Source organism: Battus philenor, unplaced genomic scaffold (assembly GCF_028537555.1).
Source record: "Battus philenor isolate CCGP_79_NKW_IND1 unplaced genomic scaffold, ilBatPhil1.0.hap1 SCAF_8, whole genome shotgun sequence".
Classification (NCBI taxonomy): Eukaryota; Metazoa; Arthropoda; class Insecta; order Lepidoptera; family Papilionidae; genus Battus; species Battus philenor.
This window is the reverse complement of record NW_027181748.1, coordinates 8,182,018-8,208,810: the sequence shown is the minus strand read 5'-3', so window position 1 is coordinate 8,208,810 and position 26,793 is coordinate 8,182,018. Positions and strand designations below refer to the sequence as shown.

At 34.0% G+C, this 26,793-nt stretch overlaps 2 protein-coding genes across 3 annotated transcripts; one reads left to right on the top strand and one right to left on the bottom strand.

The window, feature by feature from the left end:
- The first annotated feature begins 8,811 nt into the window (after positions 1-8,811).
- On the top strand, positions 8,812-16,998 carry Sam-S (S-adenosylmethionine Synthetase). Of its 2 annotated transcripts, none has more exons than XM_068775384.1 (11): positions 8,812-8,960; positions 10,986-11,319; positions 11,671-11,748; positions 11,832-11,954; positions 12,102-12,214; positions 12,942-13,085; positions 13,496-13,582; positions 13,931-14,062; positions 14,520-14,702; positions 15,215-15,348; positions 15,576-16,998. In XM_068775384.1, the coding sequence occupies exons 2-11, from the start codon at positions 11,205-11,207 to the stop codon at positions 15,679-15,681; spliced, it is 1,215 nt and encodes a 404-aa protein (XP_068631485.1). In that variant the 5' UTR covers positions 8,812-8,960; positions 10,986-11,204; the 3' UTR covers positions 15,682-16,998. The 2 variants fall into 2 exon arrangements, with proteins under 2 accessions (XP_068631485.1, XP_068631484.1); XM_068775383.1 differs by lacking the exon at positions 12,102-12,214 and adding an exon at positions 12,477-12,589 and having other exon boundaries at positions 8,813-8,960; positions 15,576-16,997.
- Positions 16,999-17,860: 862 nt separating this feature from the next.
- Positions 17,861-23,686, bottom strand: LOC137931871 (putative serine protease K12H4.7). The gene is made up of 10 exons (XM_068775382.1): positions 23,602-23,686; positions 23,155-23,346; positions 22,471-22,655; positions 21,726-21,958; positions 21,092-21,230; positions 20,444-20,589; positions 19,829-19,945; positions 19,438-19,576; positions 18,698-18,871; positions 17,861-18,292 (listed from the first exon to the last, which is right to left on the bottom strand). The coding sequence occupies exons 1-10, from the start codon at positions 23,602-23,604 to the stop codon at positions 18,181-18,183; spliced, it is 1,440 nt and encodes a 479-aa protein (XP_068631483.1). The 5' UTR covers positions 23,605-23,686; the 3' UTR covers positions 17,861-18,180.
- Between the last annotated feature and the right edge of the window lie 3,107 nt (positions 23,687-26,793).

Below are 26,793 nucleotides of genomic sequence, written 5' to 3'. Positions count from 1 at the left end.
CCAAAAAATAGCATATCCCGAAACATAAAAAAGATTTTGTAAAATGAATGGATATATCATTATTGTGCAGCGGTCTTCACAATATATTTTTGTTATGAATATCGGCAGTCCGTTATTGAAAAAATCGATATACTACAAAATCGTACTGAATAAGATAATAATCCTGATTAAAGCGTTAATAACGAATTTTGAGAAGAAGTAATTACATAAAACAGTCACTTAAGGCTAATGAGTTTCAACCTCATAACCTTCTGCTCCGATAAAGTTAAAGACTGCCACTAGATAACTGTATTTTTATCAAGTTGCAACGAAACTCGAATGAGGTTCTTTGTTTGATTAACAAACGTACTTTGCTCTACTACTATTTATATTTTATTGAATTATAATCTCTAAACGATCATAATTAATTTCATTTAATATTTGCATTTTATATTACTAGTTGGACCGACAGACGTCATTATGTCTTAGCTATGAATAATCAATTCGGCCATCAATGCGAACTGTCACACGCGCGTTACATTTTATTTATATTTTCACAAGAACCTTCTAAAACTTCAAAAAAATATGAATGTAATCGGTAAAGTTTTTCTTACGTTAAGACCCGGAGAAATATGGATATATCTATAGCATCCGATATATATGCATTCGATTTAACCCCCATGCCCCCTATTATTATTGACAGAAGCATTTCTGGAGTTTTTCTCTTTACTTGTCCGAGTGCAAGCAATATAAATCGGGCCCACAACTACCCTAGTCCAAGTTCGGCTGTTCCGACTACCTAGGTTTTTTTTACGCCCAAACCCCTTTCATTATTTGGGAGAGACAATGACACAAAAGTTGTTTATGTGTTTATATTTAGATTTGAGGATAAGAAACTTGATTTTCAGCTTGCTCGATATATTCTCGAATTAATATGAGACTTTTATATTATTGGTGTTTACTGTGGGTTGGGTGTGTAATTTTTTATGCCTAGCCATTTTTGATCCATTGGCACACCGGAAAGAATCTACGCTCCAGGTCTCTCCAAGCGATCTAAGAGCTTGAAAGAATTCCGTTCGGGTAATCAAATTATTAAGTAGCGGACCGACTCAAGGCTCCTAAGGAACCACTTGAGCTTTGCTACCAAAAAGAGGTTTTAACTACTCGCCATCTTCGCCCTGTCTCTTAAACCCGCGGAATGTGTAAAAGCCCACCAAAAAAACTAAATCATCCGAGTATCTTCGGATGTAACACATAATTTTTTTGGTACAAAATAAAAAAAATGTTTAGATATAAAATCGTCTAGTCCTTCGAGGCGACCTCCAAATCATATTTGTATCTTCATAAAACTTAGTGTTTAATCAACATCTCGGAACATGACCTATGAACTTAGATTATAAAATAATCTCCGAGAAAGATAGTTTATGAACTTAAGCAAAAAACAAGTTGAAATAACAGTTTGTTTTTATAATTGAACTCTGTAAAAATTGTCTTTTAAAATCGTATAGAACTCCAAAATGGTATAAGCAGTATTAAGAATTATACCCCAATTCGATTAGTGATTCTATAAAAATCATAATACCAGAACATGTTTATTAGTTTTTATGCAATGCTTTCTAAACTTGTGATCATGAGAAAAAATATAGATCAAATGTTTGTGGAATGTCGGTGATGAAAATAGTTTTGGTTTATTATTAATTAACAAAATATATTTGTAATATTGTCACAACAAGGGTTGACGGTGAATAGAAGAATTAAAACAATTGTTTATTTTATGTTTCATTTCAACAAGACGACTAATTTGTAGATGACATATGCATTTAGATGACGAAGACTTAGAGCGACCCTCCGTCACAACCGACCGCCGCTGTAAAGAATTGTACAGAGTCCATTACTTTATAAAACCATTACTAATTTTCCGTAGCGATAAGACGAATTCAACATGAGAAATGCTTTTTACTAGTTAAATTAATCCTTCGTAAACTTGATTTTACGTGCCACCTGCGCTGATGTAATTCCACAATCAGGTTCGTTCGTAATGACGACAGAAATCATCCGTTTGCATGAAATTGAACCAATAAATAAAATTTCATACAATGACGTTATTTGTTCTCGAATTTGCGTCACATGTCATACGCAATCATTATTTCAAATTCTCTCGAAGTAAGTTGAGAAAACATATTGTTTTAATCGTACTAAAATTGTTGGTAATTTCAATTCAAACGTTATTTTTTTAAATCACCATTAGCTCATTCAGCGCAAAATAAATCTAAGAGTATTTTTAATTTTTGTATATCCTCCTTTAACTTTTGGTAAAAAGTTCGGTGATTGCACAATACTAAACCTTGTTAGAGTTAATATTGTATTGTCGTCAAACGAAACAGTTCATTTCCTAAGACGAAAAACAAAAGGTATCAGAACTAACGTTCAGTTTATTGGACAGGTATTAAATAAATCTTTCGATGCATTTGTTGGATAAGATCTGTGTAATGAATTTCAATACATTAGAAAAAAAATAATGAGAATTATTTACCGAAGTATTGGTTGGAATAATATTAATTTAAAACAAAAGATCTCCACAGTCTGGTTTGTCATAATATTAGGGCTGATCTCCATCATTAGTATGTGTCTGAAATATTAGAGTATAATGTGTTTACCTAATACGACGCAAGAGAAGTGATAACATGCGCGTGCGAATTGCCGAGATGTTGCGTCAGATTGATAAGGAGGAGAAGAGATTCGTTCGAAATTACGGTATCATCATTGCGTGGTATTTAAAAGTTTAAAGTTTATCAAAATTTTTCATAACACGATGTCTCTTAATTATAGATAATATTTTCCCTTAATTTAACATCGAGATATTGAAGTCATGTTGATTTCCTGTTACAGCGTGCAATCAAAATGTAGCAAGCCAATGATTTTAATGATTATTTTAAAATTATTTATGTAATGTTTTTGGGTGTGAATTACTAAATTAAACTGTTTCATTACAATTTGTATTATTATCAAAACACAAGAGTAGCTTTAATATAAGGTTGCTTACACGGATATGTTTTTTCTCATTATAAGTTAAATAAAAATCGATTTATGTTTTTTTTTCATATGTATACTAATAATAATACATCCATTTAGGATGTAATAATAACAAAAAAAACGGTTCAGCTTGAATAAGATGGTAGTTCTCAGCATCGCTGTTTTTCAGCTTACCAAGGTATCATGTGGAAAGATTATCACATAATATTGGCATACAGGAACTAATCAGAGCTCAAAAGTGTGAGCGCGCCTGTGCGCGGGTGCTTCTTGTTATGTGTGTGTGTGTGTGTTTTTGTAGCCATTATTATTAAATATTTATATGAATATCTTTCTGCTTCGTTTTAACTTATTTATTGGTTGTGTTTTTGCGGTCATTATCGATACAATTAATTATGCGTGTTATTCAATTATTATACTCTAACATTAAAAGGCAATAATATTATATAAGGTCTTTGCCCTTGTCAAATACAGTCAACTTGTCCTGATTATCGAGACCTAAAGAAGTAAATGTTGTTATATTTTGCCACGCCTGTAAACTTTTACATAGATCAAAAGAGAGTTACGACTCTACAAATTTATTTCCTGTTCGACGTATATACTTGAATTTATATATAATGCGACTTGAGAACGTCGAAAGGAATATTTTTTCACAAAACCCATTTACATGAGAGTGTTGCGTGCCAGCTATTCTCAGATATACGTACTAACTTTTCCTTCTTGTTATCGTATAATGTTTTTAAAACAAATTTACATAATCATTATAATCTCTGTTCTATTTTTTATTACTACTTAAATAATTGTAACCTAATAACTTATATTATATACCGCAGTTTATTATTATTTTCTACTACAAAAACATATATGATAAGTACGAACTTTTCATATCTGTTTTTATAAACCTATATTGTGTTATATTTACATGCTACGGCACCCAAACCTGTTACATTAACTCTGCTTTGGCCAGGATACACTGTGCTGAAGTTCCTGGCCAGGGCGTCCTTAACAATACACTCGATGTTTCCACAGTTTATCCGTCAGTTCTATAGATCTATAGATAGTTCTAAAGATCTCCGTCAGTTCACCGAAGTGTAGCCTTTTCCCCATCTCGCTCCCTACCTCGTGCCTTCAACGACTATACTTCCTTCACTTTGGAGTTACACATGCACACTGTGGCACGCACATTTCTGTCGAAATCGGTGAAGGTCTTCTCAGCATCTGGGATTGGGTCGGAATAAATGGACTGCACCAGCTTATACACCTTCCAGTCGTCCGGCAGACCACCTTTTTGAGTTTGGCGGTTTTGCCGACAGAGTATCGCCTCTACCAGACTTCCAGTGTTCCTTGTCGAAGCAGGCAACATGATCTTTAATTTTAAGACTGCCTTTTTCGCCAGTTCATCACCCCGCTCGTTCTCTTCGAAACCGACATGAGCCTTTACTCCGATGTCTTCGAGATGGCGCACATTTCAGACAGTATCATAGTTTTCGAGTTTGAGTTTTCTTGCCCTGCTCAGGCTCATACCGGTACAAGATTCTTGCGCTGAACTTGCCTTGGGTTTTCAGACGTAAGATTTTGATCCCTAACAAACTTTACTGCTACATCTCCCCATAAAGAGTTTGGGTGACGTTACAATCATTTTTCTGGTAAAGAGCATAACTCTCGTTTTTTGAGGAGCTAAGGGAAGCATGTTGCTTCTAAACTATGCCCTCATTAAAGCACACGGCAAGTTTCATTGGCGGTAGCCTCGTTCGACTCCACATCTGATCCGTAGAACACCAAGACGACCGCGAAAGCTTAAACGTGAACTGCATTACTCTCTATTGTGTTTAATGAAGGGTCCAACAGCAGTCCTAGAAGATGGGGGCTGCCTATCGATCCCTGAAGACAAGTTAAGGAAGAAAATGTTCGAGAGGCATCCATAGCAAATAAGCTGGTAGTTTATAGCCGGCCACCACTCGCGTTCAAAGGCGCCCGCCATATTGAGGATGAAGAACTTGATCTCAGCAAGTATATGCTCGATCAGGCCATAGATGGCGTCTTCGAAGCTCCGCTACAGGACAAATTTGAAACTACTTTGGTTAAAAGTGTGCAGCAGGTCCCTCTTAATCCGACGTACCATCATCTTTTTCGAAACCCATTACCGATAGGAAACCCATAGGACGGCAGCACTTAGGATGATATTCGGATTTTCCAGGTTATGGTAATATTACCAATACTGTCTTCTTCTAAGGCAGAGTAAAGGGTCCCAAAACCAAGAATCGGTTGGCAATCTCTGAAAAGAGTTGTTCAATTATTGATATCGAGACAGCGGAAATATCCGCCGTGAACGCATTGGGCACCGGAGCCTTTTGAAGATTGAGGGACCGTGCCACTTCCCTCAATTCCACCAGAGTGAGAGGCGTATCATCCGCTGAGCAGGAGTTCATATTCTGATCATCCTCCTTACGTTTGATTTCAGAATGAAAGGGTTAATCAGCAATCTGGCCTATCATCAGGGAAAAAGATATTGACAAGTAGCTCTCTCTCGACTCAAAAGGATTCAGGGTGATTCCGTCCCCTACAAGGGGTCTATCTTCTTGCTTCTTCGAGGTTTGACGAATCATTTTTTTTTTGTTTGACTATAAATTACGTTCCAGAAGCTCTCACAAGATAGTTTCGTGCAAATCTCCTTCCACCTCTTGGTGTAAGCCTCATTAGCTGCTGACGGGTATTTTTCCCAGATTATGAGATATTGGTTAACGACGAACTCCTTCCTTAAGGGGGCAGTACACCGGATCCGGTGCTTCACCTGCTCGATGTGACTCTCTAACTTTCGCAACTCCCAGGTCCACCACGGTAACCCGTATTTCCCATCTAACCTGTAATGTGGGATTGCCACTTTACATGTTTAACTGGCGGCATTCAAATACCTACGGAGCCGCAACTCGCGACACGTTATCCACGTGGTGTTCGCGGTATTCGATTTAGAACTATAATTCCTTGCGTGAACTAGCATCCGTCCATCTTCTTCAAGACCTACAGGACCTCTTCCCTCGCCGTCGCCACCGTCTTGATATTCATTGCCTTGGCCTCGTTTAATACCGGTAAATCTTTGAGGACCGCGGAGTAGATCTAGTCAAAAGTGCAGAATCTTCTTTTGTTGCCGAGCTTTTAATCGGCTCGAGATGCACAGCACAATTCGCGGCTCGTAGTCAGTTAAGACAGCTTGAAACTTTGTGTAGCATACTGCTCTATTTAACCTTTAGCAGGCTGGTACACTCTGTTTACATTCTTTAATATTTTCGTAAAAATTGTTTTAGCAACAAGGAGGCCTTAAACAAGTTTTTTTACAAATGGGAGATTTATTGATCATTTCTTGTATAAACATTAATCTCCAAAAGGTGTAAAAGAAAAACTTAATTACGGGACATCAACGAGCCGTGAAGAAGGCTACGCTCAAGATTACGGAAATACACGACTAAAGGACCTTTTGGGAACACCACTTTGAGTAATAATAACTTTCTTACTACTGAAATAAAAATTAAGTTATTAATTTATGTTTCGTTTAACATAAAAATGTGCTATCTATAATTATTGACTATATATCTATATAATTAATGCAATATTATCGTATTCATTTAGTTGAATGAACTAAGTAGAAGATAAATTAAATAACATAATGAATTCTAAACATGTATTTAACATTGTTGACAGAAGTAAAAATGAAACATGATATTAAGATGCGACCGAGGCTATCTCCGAAAGTTCTCCTTCTAAGATGACACATTGATATCAAAAACTGTTTTGTTTGCATTTTGTTCATACTTCATATAAATATATATAACAACTAATTAAATATATACACTGACTCACCACGTTGTCTCTGAAATGATAAGGTTTCAAGAATTGAAATTTGCAAGAATATTTTTTTTCCATAGTAGAGGTCAACTACGAGCGTATTTTTTTGAAATTTTACTCTTAAGAGTGTTAGGGAGCGTTCATTTAAAATTCATATTTTCAAGCTATAGTTTTTATTGGTTTGGTTAAACTTGGTCAAAACGTATATTTTTGGCGTGTTTAAAATTACCAAGATTAGATTTTATAAAATTACACCCACAAAAGGCAGTATGGTGAGCTAAGTGTAACGAGCAGGGACATCTAATTTCAAAAAATATTTACAAGGTGTAATAGTTGTAAGGTGGCGGTGTTCATAAAATATCCTATGCCCGTATGTGATTGTATGTTGCATACGATTAAATACTATCTTTTACAGTTATCATTTCTCGTTTTATCACCAGTATTTCAGGCGTAAAACTCCTAATACTGAAATAGGCTTGTCTTTTCACTTTCTTGTATAATTGATGATTCTGTGTTAACCTTGCGGCTTTAACAGTTTCTATCTCTCAAACTACCTTACTACTAACTTACTCGTATTAAAAGGAACTTTAAAATGTCGGTGTAAGTTTATTTTGAGTTCTTCTCATGCGTTTGGAATATAAATAGTCCTATTTGGATAATGATATGAATAAATGTATAACTACAAAATTTAAGATAATTTCCCAATAAAATCCTAAAAAATGACAGTAGCGCTTAACTTGAAAACGGCCATTAACTACCGATGTATTAGATATTTTGTATTCCAAGACATTCAGCCCACAGAACACGTGGCCGGTTGTGTTTTGAAGTGGAGTCCACGGACCGGCAAGTGACGTAGGGACGCCCTTCGTTGCACTTGCCCACGAGGTGAACAGAGGGGGACCTTGTACAAGTCAGCGGAAGACGCTGGATACAAGCCATTTCAAACCGGGCTTGTTGGATATTTATGGGGGAGACCTATGTCCAGTTGTTGACAATGAAATAATGATGATTATAGAGGTAACAACAATTAGTGCCTGTTGTACGGTAAAGATAAAACGCAGTGGTAAACTGTCTTACTACAAAATTTTGCATTTTTATTGGTATACGTAAATATATCTTCTGTTTCTCAGCCGATAGACAGGTCTCTTCCAAAGATCTTTACAGTGACCAATCTTGCGCTTCCCGCATTCAGCGACTTAAATAATGTAGTGGTGGGCTTCTCCACGCCGCGTCTCCTGGCTCGTAGTTGCTGTTTCGTTTTCGCATATATTGCGATCATCGCTACCTATTTATATGTAGATAAATTATCTTCATCTTTAAGTTGCACCTTTTGCCATCTATGGTTATAGCACCGTAGAAGTTTAGTCACTACCCAAGAGGAAGACACTGAAGTTTTTCAGTATTTAACTAAAATATGCAACAGACTTCAGCAAATATTTTTTTCCCTTAATACTAAAATGATACAAGTTGATAAAAACGTTTACTTATTAGGTTTTTTAATTAAAATGCATTGGCGTCGAGATATAACATAATATATATCTTCGAGTGCAAGCAAAGGAAACATCTAGGCGAGGTTTGGGTCTGTAATAAACAATTTTTTTTTAAATAAATGTAGTTTGCACAGATATGATTAAAAAAAAAAAATTTTAAATGGTATGTAATGCTGAGGATATAATAATATTAATTCAATTTTACATGATATTCAAAACATTTTATTGCAGAAGCTGTATTGCAGAAGTCCGTCTGGGATTTTATTGATAAAATTAGGAACGTCATATTTAAGATAAGATAGTAACAAACTGACGTGAATCTAAGTTATAAAAAATAGCGATACGTTATGGCTCATGCATAATGTATTAGGGTTAAAGCGAGAATAAACAATAAAATTATTGGGGAATGTTATCTTTAAGCCTTTAGTTAGCGTATTCAACGCACTTAACATCAGTTACTGTTTGCAATTCGAACTTCTAACAAAGTGGTTGGCTGGCGTCTGTACATTACAGATTTTTTTTAATAAAATAATTTAGTTAGAAGAAGTGTTATTAAATGTTAATAGGTGTTAAAACAAATTATATATTTTAAACTACTTCGTATTTTCCTTTCGAAATAAGGTAAATATTATAGCATTAACACGACTTTTTATTTTATTTTCAATTTATTTTAGTTTAGTCAAAATATTTTTTTTATGTAAAATTAACAAATTGTATGTGTATGATATTTAATTGAATCTTTATAATTCACGCATTAAATAGTCATTTTTATTACTTTAATATCCATTGTTGACTTAGTGGTATGCATAACATAAATATTTTGTCATCAACAGCTGTCTAAGTAAATTTTTAGCAAAGCATAATTGTCAAGAAATCGTATACAATCAATAATAATTTAGTTAAAAAAACTTGGTAAAGAAAGTTCTAAATACAACAAGCGTCAACCAGTTAAAAACCGCTTTGCTTCTGGGACAGCCGATTCTGCCCTTAGCACAGCTAGGGTGATCCGAGGTAGGCCCCGTATCCCACTTTCGATCGCCGAGTACACTCGTTTACACTATACACTCACGTGTATACTCTTCCTTCGTGCGAACGTAAAAACATTCAAACATTGAACAAAAGTTCAAATGGCGAAATAGTGCTATTCTCATTTTATTAAGTGAACGCAAACTCGGCAGCATTATTATCAACAGATACAATATGAAGTCGTAATCATCGTTACAATAATTATTAATAAATGTGTTACAAGTAGATAAAATCATAAAAATTCTTGAACACTCAAAATATTATTAAAGGATAATTTCCCATACAATATTAACAGAAAATATACACATAAATTTAAAACCAATGTGCACGATTTTTTTTTTTGTGACGGATTGTTACTGTGCGTTAATGCACAAGAGGGCAGAGCGCGAAGGGTGCTTAATCTAGAATTTAGTTTAGATAGCAAGTCTCGAGGGCTCTGTCGGGCACCTGGCCACCGGATGGCCAACCAAGAGCGACGGATGCTCCAATAACCTAGCCCTATGAGGAAACCCCGGTTTGGGCTGTATCTCAGTACCCATTTAGCATTTGATCTCGACTAGATTCGTCGCTTTTACATGGCTAGCATCATTAATTCTACAAAAAGGGCTAGCGCTTTGAGAAGAGGTAGAAAAAAATCCAACGTTTCTATTTATAATTATTGGAGGATATCTTCCTTGTAGTTTATTTGTTGTTCCCGATGCGTAGGCCTATTTGTTTTAACTGGCTATGAATTGTTTCATATGTGGTTTGTTTTATAGTCGTCTAGTCGTGTCGGAAAGTCGTGTCAGAATGTCGAAAAGGTTTCTTGGTTTCAAGACAGCGTAACGTTTAAAGATACTGGAAGAGTTGATTCGTAGGTTGCTACGCCTATAATAAAATGATTTGTATGTGTAACTGCAGAGTCAAATTAAAGATATACTTAAGAACGTCAGCAGTACGGCAAGATACTGTGTAAATCGAATAACTTAATAAATTACAGTACAGACACTTGATGTGATGATTCTTCATCACACGCTTTTTATTTTGAAAAAGAAAATAGGATCAAAAACACTTTTTGAAAATAATAGGCAGCCGTTAACGTGATATACGTTTATGAGATGGAAGGCCACTAATGCGCCATTATAACGATTCTGTATTATCCATTAATATAACTACAAAATGTTTCGCAAATGTAGCTCGTAATATCAATAATCGCTACTGTGCCGTATAGTTTACCTAATTCTATCTACGGTAAAAATGGTCGTCCCAGTTGTAAATCCAATATTCTTCTTGTGTGAATAAACCTAACAACCACCATTAAATGCGGATGTCATTCCGGTCCTAAGTAGTAGTACTACCTTTTCCCTTGAGGTTTTGTTATTTTCCCTTGTTATTTTTATTCGATCAATCGAACAATTTTAAATTTATCCATCACATATCTTTATATATCTTTAAAAATGGATTAGATCCCCCATTCGCGTTCGATATTTGTACTATTTCCCTTTAAGAAATAATATGGTATCATTTATATTATACACAATGTACGTCGTTTTCCATAAATCATTTTCACGTATTTTTTAAAAGTTGTACACAGTAAATTTGATATTGTTGGTGATACATCGTGGTAATACTATTTTACAGGTTATACGGAATCAAAACAAAATATTTGAACCAATAGAAATACAGAAGTGACTGACAGCGCGACGTGAGGTTATTGCTGATTGGTTATTATTCGTTGCGCTGTGGCGCCCCTCCGACCTTATAAATAACAGCGCGAACTCCTACTAGACCTCTTTTCCACAGTATTATTTCGAGGGGGAATTTGTCGGGTTATTTTTGTGAGCTAACTCCAAATTCAGAATGCCGGAGACCTCAAAAATGAATGGATATGCAAAAACAAATGGTCATAGCTATGATATGGAAGATGGATCAGTGTTTTTATTTACATCAGAATCCGTTGGCGAGGGACATCCAGGTTAGTTTTTCATTATACTTCAGGATTCGAGATATTTAAACGAAAGATGGCCGCCTTAAACATGTGCGCAAATATTGTATTTAATCAGAGACTTTGTTTTAGTATCTTAAATATTCCTAGGGGTTAAAATAATTAATATTTAATTAAGTCATGGCTTACAAAAAATATATTACGGCAATGAAATCGTAAGTTACATCATAATAATGGACATTAGAATTCAGTTTTTAGTTAATATAATTGTCAATAAAAATAACCACGTGGTTTTAGACATCTTATCTCATTTTCAATATGAAAAGTGGTTTTAATAAAATCTATACGTTAACGACATTAACATTAATTTTATTGTTTTAGATAAGATGTGCGACCAAATAAGCGACGCTGTTCTCGATGCGCATTTAAGACAAGATCCTGATGCAAAAGTAGCATGCGGTATGTGCTAACATTAAACCATTTTTCTGTTGTCATTATATTATTCAACTTCACTTATGTCTAAAATTTTTAAACACCCTTAGAAACCGTCACTAAAACGGGAATGATCCTTCTGTGCGGAGAAATTACATCAAAAGCTAATGTTGATTATCAAAAAGTTGTCAGAGAGACTGTGAAGCATATTGGTTATGATGATTCTTCTAAAGGTAAGTTTATCAAAAATCTTTGTCATAATATTATTCTATATCATTAAAGTGTTCTGTGCATTGGCGCTTTGCCAGTTAGAAATTTAAGATTTGTTATATGAAATGGCCTTAGTGATGGCTTACTTGTAATTGCTTTGTGAATACTAGGTTTTGATTGGCGTACACTAAATTTATTAGTGGCTATTGAAGAGCAAAGCCCAGATATAGCCGATGGTGTATATAGAAACAGAGAGGAAGTTGATTTTGGTGCAGGAGATCAGGTATTAAATTCAAGTAGAGCCTGTTGCACGAGGATATAGGTTTAATTTTCAACATCATTTTATAAAAAAAATCATGATGCATGATCATTGTTGGTAATAAATTTGGTGAAAATTTTCATACATTTGGTATAAAGGCAAAATTTTGTATTGGTGTACATTTTCATACATTTGCTATAGGAAAAAAATTGTTTTTGGGTAATAAAATTTGATAGGAATGAATTTTAAATATGATAGTTTCAATAACTAAGCATGTTGGGAGCAGGGTTTGACTACAAGACCTGCAGTGTGATGCTTGCACTGGATCAGCAATCACCAAATATTGCAGCCGGTGTGCATGAGAACAGGAACGAGGAAGATGTAGGTGCAGGTGATCAGGTGGGAACATATTTCTAATCCTTACATGACATTTATCATTAAAAGGAGATGTGAGACACAGAGGATTGGCTTAAATCACATTATTAATCAATCTATATCAATATACTTGGGTCACAAACAGAAACTGGGATTTTAAACATTAACAAGATATAACTATTTGATTATTATTAAAGAAAATAATACATGATTCATCAAAATTACTCATTCTTAACAACTCATAAGATCATTATACAAAGACAGTATACATTTTCAAATACTAATTCTCATTAAAAGGAAGTATCATTAAAGAAGTTACTAGGAGGTAATATTTAAAAAAATGATAATAGCTAATTTGACTTTTTGATTTATATAGGGATTAATGTTTGGATATGCTACTGATGAAACAGAAGAATGTATGCCTCTCACAGTTGTACTTGCCCATAAACTTAACCAAAAGATAGCAGAGCTCAGGCGAAATGGCGAATTTTGGTGGGCCCGCCCGGATTCTAAGTCGCAGGTAAGCTTGCAATAATATGATCATATTAATGAAAATTATTGCATCACTAACAACCAAGTCTTAATAAGTTAGCATGTGAAATACAAGCATTGATAACACAAGTTCTATTCTATACTACCTTGGTGTTGTGTGGATTTATTTATAGCACACAATTTTCTTTTAATCTTTTAAAATTTTATTGAACTTAATGTTCTGTTATATTCAAAAAAAAATGTACCTATTAAGGTTTTTTTTTTTTTTTGGAATATAACAGAAGAAGAAATTAAGCAATTTTATAACAATAAATGCAGTTAAATCCACTATTTTAACATGTTTTAATCGTAATTAATGACAACTTTAATGTTTATTTTGGCTTTAACTTAACAATAGTAAGGTCAATATTTTATGGTAATTATTGCTTGACGTTTCAGGTTACCTGTGAGTATGTTTTTGCCGAGGGTGCCACTGTACCACAAAGGGTGCACACTGTTGTTGTTTCACTCCAACATTCCGAGAAGGTGTGTTTATATACAGGATTTTCATTAAAAATTGTGTTTTACTACTACTACTTCTGTATATTATTATTTAAACAAAACACCTTAATATTTTAATTTTAAAATCCCATATGGTCACATATTTCCTTTAGTCAGCATAAACATAAATTGGAAAAAATGTAAAGGTTATTTTATCTATGTTATCATTTCATTTCTAATAATTTATTAACCATTTTAGCTCTTTCACGATAAGAAAATTACCCCATAATATATGGTTTCGATATTTTGTTATTTTTACTTTTTGATGATAAAAAGTAGTCACTATATAATGTTATTCTTTATATTAGAAACCAGTTTATTTTGTTTATTCAGGTAACATTGGAAATACTACGTGAAGAAATTAGAGAGAAGGTGATAAAGGAAGTGATTCCAGCACAATACTTTGATGATAGAACAATCGTTCACATTAATCCATCTGGACTTTTCAATATTGGTGGACCACAGGTAAACGAAAGTTTTTCAATATCTATATAAATGAATTATTTACCACTGATTTATTGATATGCTAAAGTTTAAATAGTTGGTAATAAAATAATTTTTTAAATAAAGTAGACGTATTTACAAACATATGGGATTAAATATGTATGTATGTATATACAGCATGTGGATAGTAGAAATAGGTATCACGAATTGAAATGTTTTAACAATTTGGGTAAATCATATTTTAAGAAGCTCAGTGGCTGCTATTTGTAAAACTTGCATATTCCATAGTTGTTGCCACCATAGTAGTTGCAGGGATCCACTGGAACCAGGAAAATTTTGAAAAAGTTGTAGTAGTAGTTATTCTCTAATTTGGATTTACTTCTTATAGATTGATTTACAATATATACACAATAATTATGTCTATTATATATTTGTAATCATTGAAATGTATTGATGTGTTTATTAAATATAATTTTAGTCTGACGCGGGTTTAACGGGACGCAAGATAATCGTAGACACATACGGAGGTTGGGGCGCACATGGCGGAGGTGCCTTTTCAGGCAAGGATTTCACCAAAGTGGACCGCTCAGCTGCGTATGCCGCCCGTTGGGTCGCTAAGTCGTTGGTACGCGCCGGTCTGTGCCGTCGATGCATGGTGCAGGTATGTATCTACACTGACCATTGCATATGTACTATAAGTATGAATTGTTTAGTCTCTTTAGCATTCCATTATCTTTTTACCATAGTTTCCCCAAGCTGCTCCAATAAAAATACACCCAACTCTTTTTTACATTATTTTGAAATATGCGGTTCTCACACTATATGCTGCTTATTATCAAAAAGCTATAATAGTTGCAAAATTGGTCTTTTAATTGTATTTTTAATAATTATGAATTGTAATAATATTTAATTTTATTATGTTTATTTGTTTTATAAATACTTATGTGATATGGATTTAATTGTTATTTATTATGCATCATTTTTTGGTGTTTTAAAGATGTTGAATTTACCCACATTTACCATAAATGACATGTAATATTACAGGATTATTTTGCATGTTTTAAAGTAACATTATGTACAATGTAAAAAAATGAGTTGGGTGTATAAGTTTGACTAATTTCATAATCTACATATTTGATTACATTGTTTCTTTATAATTTTGTTTTTGTACAGGTTGCTTATGCAATTGGCGTTTCTGAGCCTCTATCGATTACAGTTTTTGATTATGGTACTTCTCACAAGACCCAACAACAGCTGCTATCTATAGTACAAAAGAATTTCGACCTGCGGCCTGGCAAAATTGTAAAGTAAGTTAACTGAAAACTTATTTGTATACAATCAGAACTACAGCTTATAAAAATGATGTGCAAAGTTTTTGGCTAAGATCATTTTTAAAATTGTGGCGTTCTAGAGTAAGACAATTACATAAAGTGACAATGTCATTACAAAATATAATTCATATTGATTTATTTGTGTTTAGCTATCATACAATTTTAAATTAAAATGTTATAATGGTAATTTCTTTTGTTTATAGGGAACTCAATCTGAAAGCACCTATATATCAGAGAACAAGTACTTATGGACACTTTGGGCGAGAAGGCTTTCCCTGGGAAAATCCGAAGCCACTGATTGTAGATTGACTTCAGAAACAAAATTTAGAATATTGTAAATATTCCACCAGTATGTTTTAAACACTTAATCTAGTTGTGTTTTGTAGCGAGAGCACGGAGATGTTATCGCTGTCTCTCTATAGGCTATTATAATTAGTGCGATACAATCTCGCGAATGAAACTGCCAGCGGCTGGGTGCATTTGCGCGATTCAGTGTATGTTATTGTTAAGTATTCGTTAGTTTAGGTGCATAGGCGTAATGGTGCCGTCATTTCTGAATTTGAGTTAGTTCCGGAGTTCCGGCAGACATGAGAATGTCTCCGCCATCATTTAAGGCGCTCCGAATTCCTCTTGCTAAGCCCACTCCATTCAAATCGTGTGAAATTTTAACATTTAATGTATGAATTCACAATTGTAAAATACTTTTTAGGTTTATTAAACAATGAAGTTTGATGATGGACTTGAAATAAACAATCTCGAATGTTCTTTACCAATGAATGTGCTTTATGTTAAGCGCTACGTCACAGTAGAGTAGACTACTTCTCTGGTCGCGTCACAGTGGACCGAGTGCAGTTGAGAATTAATTTTCCATCTTTCTCGTTCCACTGCAAATGTAGTGCTGCACAGTGAGGAATTCTCCTTTTAAGTTTATATGAAGTTTTTAGATAAGTGTCAGTGATATGCTCCCCTATTGAAGAGTAACATTAGCTAATTAAGGTCTCACCTTCCGTGCAGTACATTTTGTGTTGTGTTTCTGAAAAGGATCACAGTGGAAAAGAGCCATTTCGAAAACACACCGACCTGTCCAGGGTAGTAGTGCACTGTGCATTTATTCAAAAATACACCGCCTTTAGGCACACTGGTAATTTGACATTTTATGAAATTAGAACTAAACTTAGAAATTTGACTATTCATAGAGCAAATAGCAAATACTTTTGACTATATTTTTCAAAGTATTTTGACCGGTTTATAGTTTCTAACTTGCTGTGGATATTGAATTTGTCAAAATGTGAAATTTCAATTAATAACTAATAAATTTTAATCCCATCCCATGGGGATAATGGTTTTTTTTTATTATCCTTATCCAAACCGTAAAAACAATCGGTACAAACAGTTTTTTGCACATAGTTCATTAGCAATGATGAAGCAGTCATTATCCCTTTTGTTAAATGAATATCTTATCTAGAAACTAACAGGTACATGGATTAAGTGACGCATTCACTATTACAAACAATTATCTCATGTCATGACTAGTTCGAAACAGTTTGCTACTAGTCTTCCGACAATTACGACCATCGGTTTTGCGCACCGTGTAACTTATTGTTTTGATACAATATAATACATTAACACGTTAGCTGCCATAGAAGAAATATATTTTTTTTTAGAAAAACTTTTTAATGATATTTGATGTGGAATGTTAAGATATGAAAATATATCTAACTTAAAGTAAAATCGGTTCGATAGTTTTCGAAATATTTTCAAAAAACCTGACGAGGTCACCGGTGACCTACATGGCGCTGTGAAGCTAAAATATGTAAAAACGTTACGAAGGCGCCGGAGTGACCGCAACTCCGGTCACCCTCTCCTGGCTGCATATTCGTCGCCATTAAGAAAAACAGTTAAATTATAAAAAATTAGGAATCGAAGTTATTTTAAATACAGCTGTTGTAAATGAATGGATTATGTACACTGAAAATAAAAAATTTAGAGAAAGTATAGTAGAGTATAGAAGGCAGTTAGTAGAGTACCTGGTAGATTCAGGAATGGATAGTGAAAAACCCGAAAATACTGAAAGACCAAAACGACTGAAGCACCAGCTGAAAAAGCGAGAGGGCAATGTTAGAAACACAAGACGTTTCTGTTCAGTATGCTACAAACATACTGCAAAGAATGCCCAAACGAACCATATTTTTGTTTGGCGTGTTTCAATCAATCTCATCGTTATTTTTAAGTATTTAATTAGACATGTTAATGTTATTTTTGATTGATACTTTTGAATAATTATTGCGCTGTGATTTTCATACTAAAGTTGTTTTATTTTTCCTTCAACAAACTTTTTGAACCCTTATGATTCTCATAAATGTAGGTGTAGAACATTTGAGATTGAAATAGCATATTTCTATTATGTTATTCTTAATCCAAGCTAAAGCTATTCCTATGCTAAGTTTGATTAAAAATACAAACATAGAGCACAAACAACTTGCTCTTCACTTATCACAAACTGTCATGTTTATAATTTAAGAAAAAAAATCGAAAACCGTAGGTAGGCAGGAACCACGCCAAAGAAGTATTCTACAGCGCCACTCCGGTCACTTCAGTACAGAAAATGTATCAAAAACGCATCCTCCGGCGTACAAATTGGTTCCAAAAACAGGTTTGCCTTGAGGTCACCGGTGACCGTAATGGCGCGTAGATGTAGGTAGGGGTCCGGTCACCGGTGACCGGAGTGGCAGCTAACGTGTTAAACAATTTTTTAGACAACAAGAAATTTTATTTAAATACTTGTAATAGATATCGAATGTTAAGCTTTTATTGTCTGTGAAGCCACCTTGTCACCAATCTTCTTGCGGCTTGTTGAGCTCGTGTCATTTGAATTGTATCTGTGCTTAACCAGCCTTGCATGTCAAAGCAATGTGATGCTCTGTAATATAATAATTTTGTATACAGATCGTAAAATATAATCTGTATCTATTTTATTAACTCAAACGATCAACGTTTCATTATATAATAACATGAAAAACGTAAGAATTTTTTTATTGAATCGACAAATAAAATATTAGAAGACAAAAAATATTCTCTATTTAAATTTTTGAATACTTAATAACGCTAAATAAATAATGAGACTATAACACTTGATAGTAAATTTAAAACTAATAATGAATTATGCTGTTCTATTTCGAATTCTAATTCTGTTCAGCTTAAATCCGTCGGGAAATACTTTTGTGGCAATTTTTTTAAGAAATAAGATTCAACAATTTATTTTGTACAATTGTTAATTACTTTCTAAGTAGAGGGAAAATCAACATTTAACTTTAGATTTTTTTACCTCGGTATAGTGTACGTTGGAGAGCTTTCCTTCAAATCTCGATCGTAAACGCCAAGAGCATGCCAAGGATCGATAGTGCCGTGAATATTGATGGTGTTATTTACATCGGGGTCCAAACCACCGAATATTAAATTGACGCGTTCCACAGCGTTATAAACAAACGCCTCATCAAACCTATGACAAATTTGTACAATTTAGTAATTTTAACAAAAACAGATGAGGCGATGACATGGTAAACTTTGAGTATGTACTATGGCCTTAAGTGTCAAATAGTTGGGTAACATCTTACATACTCAGCGTGCATTATTTAATTTTTCGTGAAAAAATGAGTGAATTAATAACAAACATACGCAATTCATATATAAGTTTTAAAAATATTATTAAACTCTTTTGTTACTTTTAATACAGTCACGTTTGCAACTAGGTTATAATTTGGAAACAATAACCAATATATTTTCTTCGTGTTTACAAGTCATTCTTTTTCTTATTAGCATTAATACGTTCTGCGACTTGGAAATAACATGCATTGAAGGCGATAAATTAAAAATTATTTATCATAGTTTAAATAAAACCCATATGTTGGTACCTCAATATAATAAAATTTATTCTATTACCAAATTTTAATAAGTTTTTTTGGTACACATCCATGACAGTATTTTTAATTTTTCAATTGTCTGAGGTGTCTATAGCTTGTGTTTATAGATTCCAGAAATAGTTCTATTAATAGTTAGTAAACTTACCGTTGATCATAAACCTGCTTACAGACTTCTACATAAAAAGGTACATCGAGCCACTTTAAGGAATCGAACACTGTGCCGGAAATCGGTGCTATCTGGAAGTACCCATACTCTGTACATGTTTGGTAGTACCACGCACGAGCTGGAGAAAATTAAATTTTGTTTTTATAACATAATATCAGCCACAGGACGATTACTGTTGGATACAACCCACCCCTGTAGATTTCTAATAGGACAGGTTGGAACAAGCGTGCTTTAAGCGTTTTCCGACGACTGATCCAAGGTCATTTGTCGATCTTGTGGGAAAACGACTGTAAGGACTTTACAATAGATAATTTTTGTTAACACATGTCATTAAGTAAATTATAGAAATAATACAATGAAGCAAACTTACATATAGATGTCACGTTGTAATTTCTAAGAAAAGTTTCAAAACTAACGCTCCAGCAAGATTGACCGAGATTGTTAACCGCTGCAATGTATCCCCCAATTTTCTGCATTGGTGTTATTCCTGTAAAGTAGTGAAATTGTATCAGTAAACAAACAGCAGAAACATTTACGTAACTAAACAGAGGTCGTGTTTTTATGGTCCATATTCAAACTTAAGGATTATTGAGTCTGTTTTCTATAAATGTTGAAGTAAAATTTCTACTACTTGGTCTGCCCGGTCTCGAGTGCCACTTGGATATTACGTGACGCGTTTGTATAACTCGGGTACACGGTTCGTTCTTTCCTCCCAGTGTTACTAGAAGGAGCAGTGCTTGTTACGTAGCTCTCGGTGTAAGTGTAAAGTCAGTGTCAGTGTAGTCTTCTTGTTTAAGTTTCTTGTTTTTGCTATCTTTTGCATGGGCGTGTCTTTGTGGGGTGCTCCATGTTGGCGGCGTCCCTCTAGGGAGGCAGCGCTTGACCCCTTCAGAAATTGATGCGTCAGGTTTTTTTTATCTACATAGGGTTACAAATATGTCCACTACTCGTATATCTGTATTTTGGTCATGAAATCAAAAATTACCGTAAGTATCTGTGGCAAAGTTATTGCAAATAGCCATCAGGCTCCCAGGACGTGCTTGCTGTACCGCCGAGGAAAAAGTCCAGCTGATAAGGCCGGAGAAATAACCCAGATCCAGATGATTGTCATAGTTTATTGGTCCGCATAGCCTTTAATTAAAAAGATGTAATAACAAAATTTAATGTCATCGATTACGACTCAAAAGTAGTAAACAGAAATTACCCATATTTACATATCACAGAATCCCCAAGGATGTAATAGTTGAATGGTGTGCTAATAGAACGTCTCTGTGATAGTTTAAATAACTAACGTTCTATTATATATAGACTTAAACAGTTTACACAAACTAACTAGTTAGAATTTTAACTGAAATAGTAATCAATCAGCTTTTTACCTAAGAAAGAGAACAACGTTATTTTTTAAATGTCAAGTGCTATTTGCAGCAGCATTAGCATTAACAGCTTTACAAGGTTTTGTGACAAAGTCTTTATTGTAACTCAGATTTAAATCTGGGCTGACTTTCGAATCACGGTTTGTGGGTTGTTACATTATAAAATTTGTCATGTCAAAGAACATTCATGCCAAAAACATTCATGTATTTCTTTTTATACCATATATGATTAAAAATAATCAAACGAGATAAAAATTTACTTGAAAGCTTCTTCAACTGATCGACGCCCGGATTCTGACTCCATTGCTGCAACTGTATCAGCTATGCCTTGTCTTATGGTTGATATGCATTGCTCGCCTCCTTCTGATAAAAATGCCTCATGTACTACCTCCAAATACCCTGAAATTAATAAAAAAAATTGTCTGGAAATTCCGGCACGATCCATCAATAATCAATTGATAAGCAAAATCACATGAAAATACCCTTTTTTTGTTAAAATTTTCGACGTTTTTCCATTTAGAAATTTATTCCTCCAGAAGTCGACACATGAATGATCTATCTTTTATTCGCTCACTAAGTATCGTACACGATCACCGTCAACATCACTTCAGCCTTAAAACGTCCAACGCTGGACCCAGCCCTCCCCTATAGATCTCCAATATAACTGATTTGGAGCTTTCTGTATCAAGCGTCCTCTGAACACTTTAACAAGATCGTATATCCTACGCTGCGTTTGCCGGTCTGTGAATTTCGTTCGATAACCTCGGGGCCCCACCGGCCATTTTGTCTGCGCTGTATAGCCGGACAGGCTAGTCACTTCAAATTTTCAATCCGCTAAGCTATGTCGGTTACTTTGGATTGTCCGACATTTAAATAACGTTAAAAAAATATTACCCGCGAAATCCACTTTTCCTTTAATGGGTCCACTCGAAGCTACAACTCCTTCAACCAAGTGGGGGTACCGTTGTTTAAACCATAAAGCCATGTTGGCAGCGTAGGAACCTCCGTACAGAATTATTTTACTGTCCGCGAATCGGGGTTGCTTTTTCAATTCTAGGATGAAATAGGCGAGGTCCGCTAAGGACTGATCCACATTCAGAAAGCGCAAATTCTCAGTTGTGAAATCTCTGTACAAATTAGAAAATCCCTATTAGTTAACTTATACGTAACAATAAGTGTTTAGGCTATTGACATTGTTACAAAATGAAAAAATCTAATTAAAATGTAACTTCTTGAGAAAGAGTATTTCATTTTATTTTATTGAGTACATCAAACAATTGTGTTATAAGAAGTACGCTATCGCAACTATGACAATATAGGAACTTAATATAGGAATAATATAGGAACTTAACAATTGCTCGCTCCATTATCCTTTAAACAGAAAAATTCTATTTTAATATACATTTTATATTTTTTTTACTTCGAAAGATAATTTATTTAAGAAACTTTTTTATACTTGTGTAGTGTATAACAAATAAGTCCATGCCAATAAGATGATACTTATGGACAGTGAAAAACTAAAATTTATAATTACGCTTAGAGCTGTTAACCTATTCATGAAAATAATAAGTTATTTCGCTTTGTAACATATTTAGTTTAATTTTTTTTTCTTACTATACAAAAAAAAACTTGTACTCACGTATATGGCAAAGTTTCCCCATAATAGCGATGTTCAGTATAAATTAGGTAGCCTCGGTTCTCTTGTGCCATTAAATACATGTTACCGGCCAGTAGCCACCCCGGTGCAATTGCCCACTCTCCGCCAACCATTATAAAAACGGGACTGCCATCTCCGCCAAAGAATTGTTCATTGAACATAAAGCGCTGAAACGTGAATATATTATGAATCGACATTATTTGTTCTGGTTTATACAGGCGCTCGGGCCGCTAAATACTACGATTTCACTGGATTGAGAAAAGGATAAACTCTTAGATGTATTGCGCAGATGCTCCATGGAATGACAAAACTTGAAGAAACCCGGGAATGGATCACAGCTTGGACTGTCACTCGTCTATAATAACCGTTTAGCTTTCCGACACCACGGGGCCCGATAGCATCGAACCTTAACATAATCGTTTGCTATCACTTGACTAACATCACTACCACTTTTGAAAATGTTAGCGCTAGGAGACGAAGTGGCGGAAGAAACTTCAGCAAAGCCTCTACCAAGAATGATCGGGAGCTGGCAACCCCCGTGATACATAAATGAATGTACAAAGTATCTGATAGCGTTTAACTTTCAAATTAAATTTAAGTAATAAATTAAATTATCTAGGTTTAGACTGAAATGGTAATGATATATATTTCGGTGTATAAACTAACCATTTGAAAAGTGTCAGAATTCTGGGGATCAAAATGATCGATGGGCATAGTCACCCAACTTTGTAAGACATTCCTTGTTGACAAAGATCTGCTAGATTCTGGAGGCTGCAAATCTACTCTTATCGGTGGTTCTAATACACGTGGCTCGCCCCATGTTGGCGTCAGCAAGCACGCATACACTGCAATAAGTATCTAAAACACAAGTGTGTAAAATGCGATAAGTCCTAGTTTACTTCCTTTCATAAATGTATTATATTAAACACATAAATAATTATATTAAAAGATATATTTATTTCGCCAGTAATGAAAAGGTATTAAAATTTTAAATATTCAGTAAGTTTGAAATGATATAATTTGAAATTATAATACAAATACACTTATACTAAAAAGGATCTCTTCTTAACACAACGGAGCACCACAAATTAGGTAGCATTTATTAGTATTTACCATTATTGTACAAAGTAAACAAGTGTTACTAAATTCACATTTAATTCCACACTGAACAATTTAATTACGTATTACTGTGTACAAAAATCCATTTGATTGAAACAGATAAATTAAAGGCAATTGAGATAACTTTTACGATAGTTTACAATTATCTATTACTTACTAAATAATCTAATACTGAATATATATGGTTCAATACGTAATAGGTGTATTTTGCTTATTTCAGTGCATTAACTAATAAGGTTTAAGGCATAGTTAACCTATGCCCGTTGCAAATTGTTTTCATAAATTGTATTTTTTTTTTAAATTTATTTATTATGAATAACATTCATTATGAATTAGGCTACAATAAAGATAATCAAAACAATATATATTGTGATAAAATTTGCATGATAACTTATCATCTTTATCACACACTTATTTCTTTACGCTCTTTAATTTTAATGAATTTATCAATTGTTAAATCTTTATAACTATCATATGAAACGTTAACCACATTTAACACTATAACAATTTTAGATTTTTAATATAAAAAAGTCTATTTATTTCGAAACATTTTATTCTTGGCCTTTGCTTGTTGTTAAATGCATATGAATATAATTTCTGGATAGGAACATACATAATAATATTTTCCATTTGTATGTACATGAAATAGCTTTATAATATTGAATATTTTTAATAGGGGTCAGTACCCCTATTCAATATCTCTCAACAATGAAAAGAGAATGCGAGGAAGACCAATGTTTTACTGATCAAAATTTTGAGGTGAATTGATGAATTTTTTTTTTTTTTTATTTATTTCGAATTCGTAAATGTAGCTCTTCTTTGGTGGTTATTCTTTTACAACTTTGTTGGTGGTTCATCTTCCAACGAGCGTATATTTTGAAACCGATAGCAATTTACGGTACGTAGATAAATACTTAATTTACTCTCAAATGTCGGCAATAAAGCGACTGGTTCTGAATGATTCGATCAAGTGATCCATTACACATGTATTGGTCAGCAAAAAGCTTAAAAGATGAAAATGAAAATCTCTTATAATAAAAAATAAAAACATTATTCTTTTGAATTATGACAGGCAGTAAAAGTCCGCGGGGACAGATAGTAAACAATAATTAATTTTAATATGTAGTAATCCGAATTTTGCAAAGGTTTTTTATACTATATTATCAATACGTTATTAATTTTTTATAACCGTTGATTTTATAATTAGACCAAATAAACTGTACATTCTCCCCTTTAAGTTAAAATTAAAACAGTTCTATTATATTATTTACATTCCTAAGTTTAAAATTAACGTTAGTTTGTAACGCTCCACCTACTGAGAACTAACAAAAAAATCAGTGAGATTTGTATTTTTTTAGATGTTTTAACAAAAAAAATTATATGTATTTATATGAATGTATTTAAACATTAAGAGTAATAAAATTGACATGAGTTTAAAATTTACAGCTTTCATTATTTTTTATTCACCATGGCAAGTCATGCGGATTGATATTTCTCTAATGTGATTGACAGACGATTATGTCGTAACGATAAAGTCGTGGGCAGACACTGGATGCAGGCCTCTTCCAGCCGCTGCAATGGTAAATCTATAGAGGGTGCCTATGACGTACATTTTTTCTCTTTATAGACAGGGACAGATAACTATATCTGCTTGTATACAGGTGGACTAGAAAGTATTATCCTTTATTAATTTATCTATTAAGTAATGAGCCGACTCCATAATTTCTATGCTAAGATTTATTAAATTAAATTACTTTAGGCACATTTGTACCCAATTACACAGTCTCTGCCAATTTAGTATAAAAAATATTTAAAAAAAGTGATACAGTTTACGGCGCGTAAATAATACAAGTTTTAAAAAAGTAGGTCAATATAATGGTCATGAGTTCAGTTCACATGAGTTACTTAGTGTCCTGAGTCATCGGCCGCTGCACTTTTTTTTCTACGCCTGTCTGAAGCAAATTGTTCGATTGTAAGAAATTTTAACCGGTTTACGAAAAATCGAATCACGCGATGTCGATTCTGTAGCCAAAAATATTTTCCTTAAACAATGTTTTGCGAGCTATGACTTTTCTGTCTAGGTACGTTATGCTGTATCGTTTTGCTTTAATAGTTTTCCATTACTTTATTACTTAACATTTATTCAGTTTCTGAAATTTTTTGGCAAAAAAATAGTGAGTTTTGTATTTGTCGTCTCGATTGTCTTACGATCCTCACTTGATAGATGTTATCGATATTTTCGTATAGAAAATCTGGCACACTTTGCGCTTCACTTGCTCTTGTAAAATTAGTGTGATCATGCTCTATGGCTTATTGAAATTACATAAACCGTCTTCGAAGATGTTTGCTAATACACAAGGCAATGTTCAATAAACAAAGTTCAACTATGCTGCTAAGGCTGTTTACTCTGGTTATGCATTGATAACGCAGACGAATAGAATAATATTTTGACGTAAATTTGCACTACACAAAAAAGACCAAATTTACAGAAACCAGCTTTGCCTCAGATATTTTAAGATTAAAAGCTTCTTCAAAAAAATTGTATGAAACTGTTTATTTTGTAGCACCCAAACTTGAAGTTACATATGTTATCGCTCAGTTAACCTGCGAGTCCGAGGACATACTTTAAGCGAAGAAAGAATAATAGGTTTGTTGACGAACGAGCGACGCCGAAAGTGCAACAGGACATCGCGTTGACAAACGTTGCCAAAAAGAGCCACTCGTACGACGCGCGATTGTAGTAACCCTTTATGATATTATTGCGGCAATGTATATATAGTATATGTAACTTTGTCAATACAAGCGATTATAGTTCACGGACCCCTCCGTTCCGTGAACTCGTTTCCGATGAAGCTGTAAAAGCCACAAGGCTAACAGCACAAACTTCACACGAGACAATAGACAACAATAGACAATACAACTGAATTCTTTAAGGCTTGCTCAGAGACTTTGAGTCGGCCTCTTCTCACCCAAACCGTCTCACAGCGAGTGCTTCTCGCTACTCCCCCCGTACCTCAACAAAGACCAAGAGACGTTCCAAAGATCTATTCCTCACGTCCATTACATAGTTTCCACAGAAAACGTACCACACCACACCCGCTGCAGACATTCACAACACTGCAATCGCTAACCACACAACACCAGCAACCACTTCACCTGCGAGACTCCGCACAGGACATCGCGTCG

Bases quoted from the DNA above. Each gene is read 5' to 3' on its own strand.
- LOC137931871 (XM_068775382.1), bottom strand. The intron at 21,231-21,725 runs GTAATATTTTTT...TATTAATTTCAG, and splicing joins AGGAAAAGTGGATTTCGCGG to GGTATTTGGAGGTAGTACAT. The intron at 18,872-19,437 runs GTAAGTTTACTA...AATTTGTCATAG, and splicing joins AAGCAGGTTTATGATCAACG to GTTTGATGAGGCGTTTGTTT.
- Sam-S (XM_068775384.1), top strand. From the start codon at position 11,205: ATGCCGGAGACCTCAAAAATGAATGGATATGCAAAAACAAATGGTCAT. The intron at 11,749-11,831 runs GTATGTGCTAAC...AAACACCCTTAG, and splicing joins TGATGCAAAAGTAGCATGCG to AAACCGTCACTAAAACGGGA. The intron at 15,349-15,575 runs GTAAGTTAACTG...TTTTGTTTATAG, and splicing joins CGGCCTGGCAAAATTGTAAA to GGAACTCAATCTGAAAGCAC.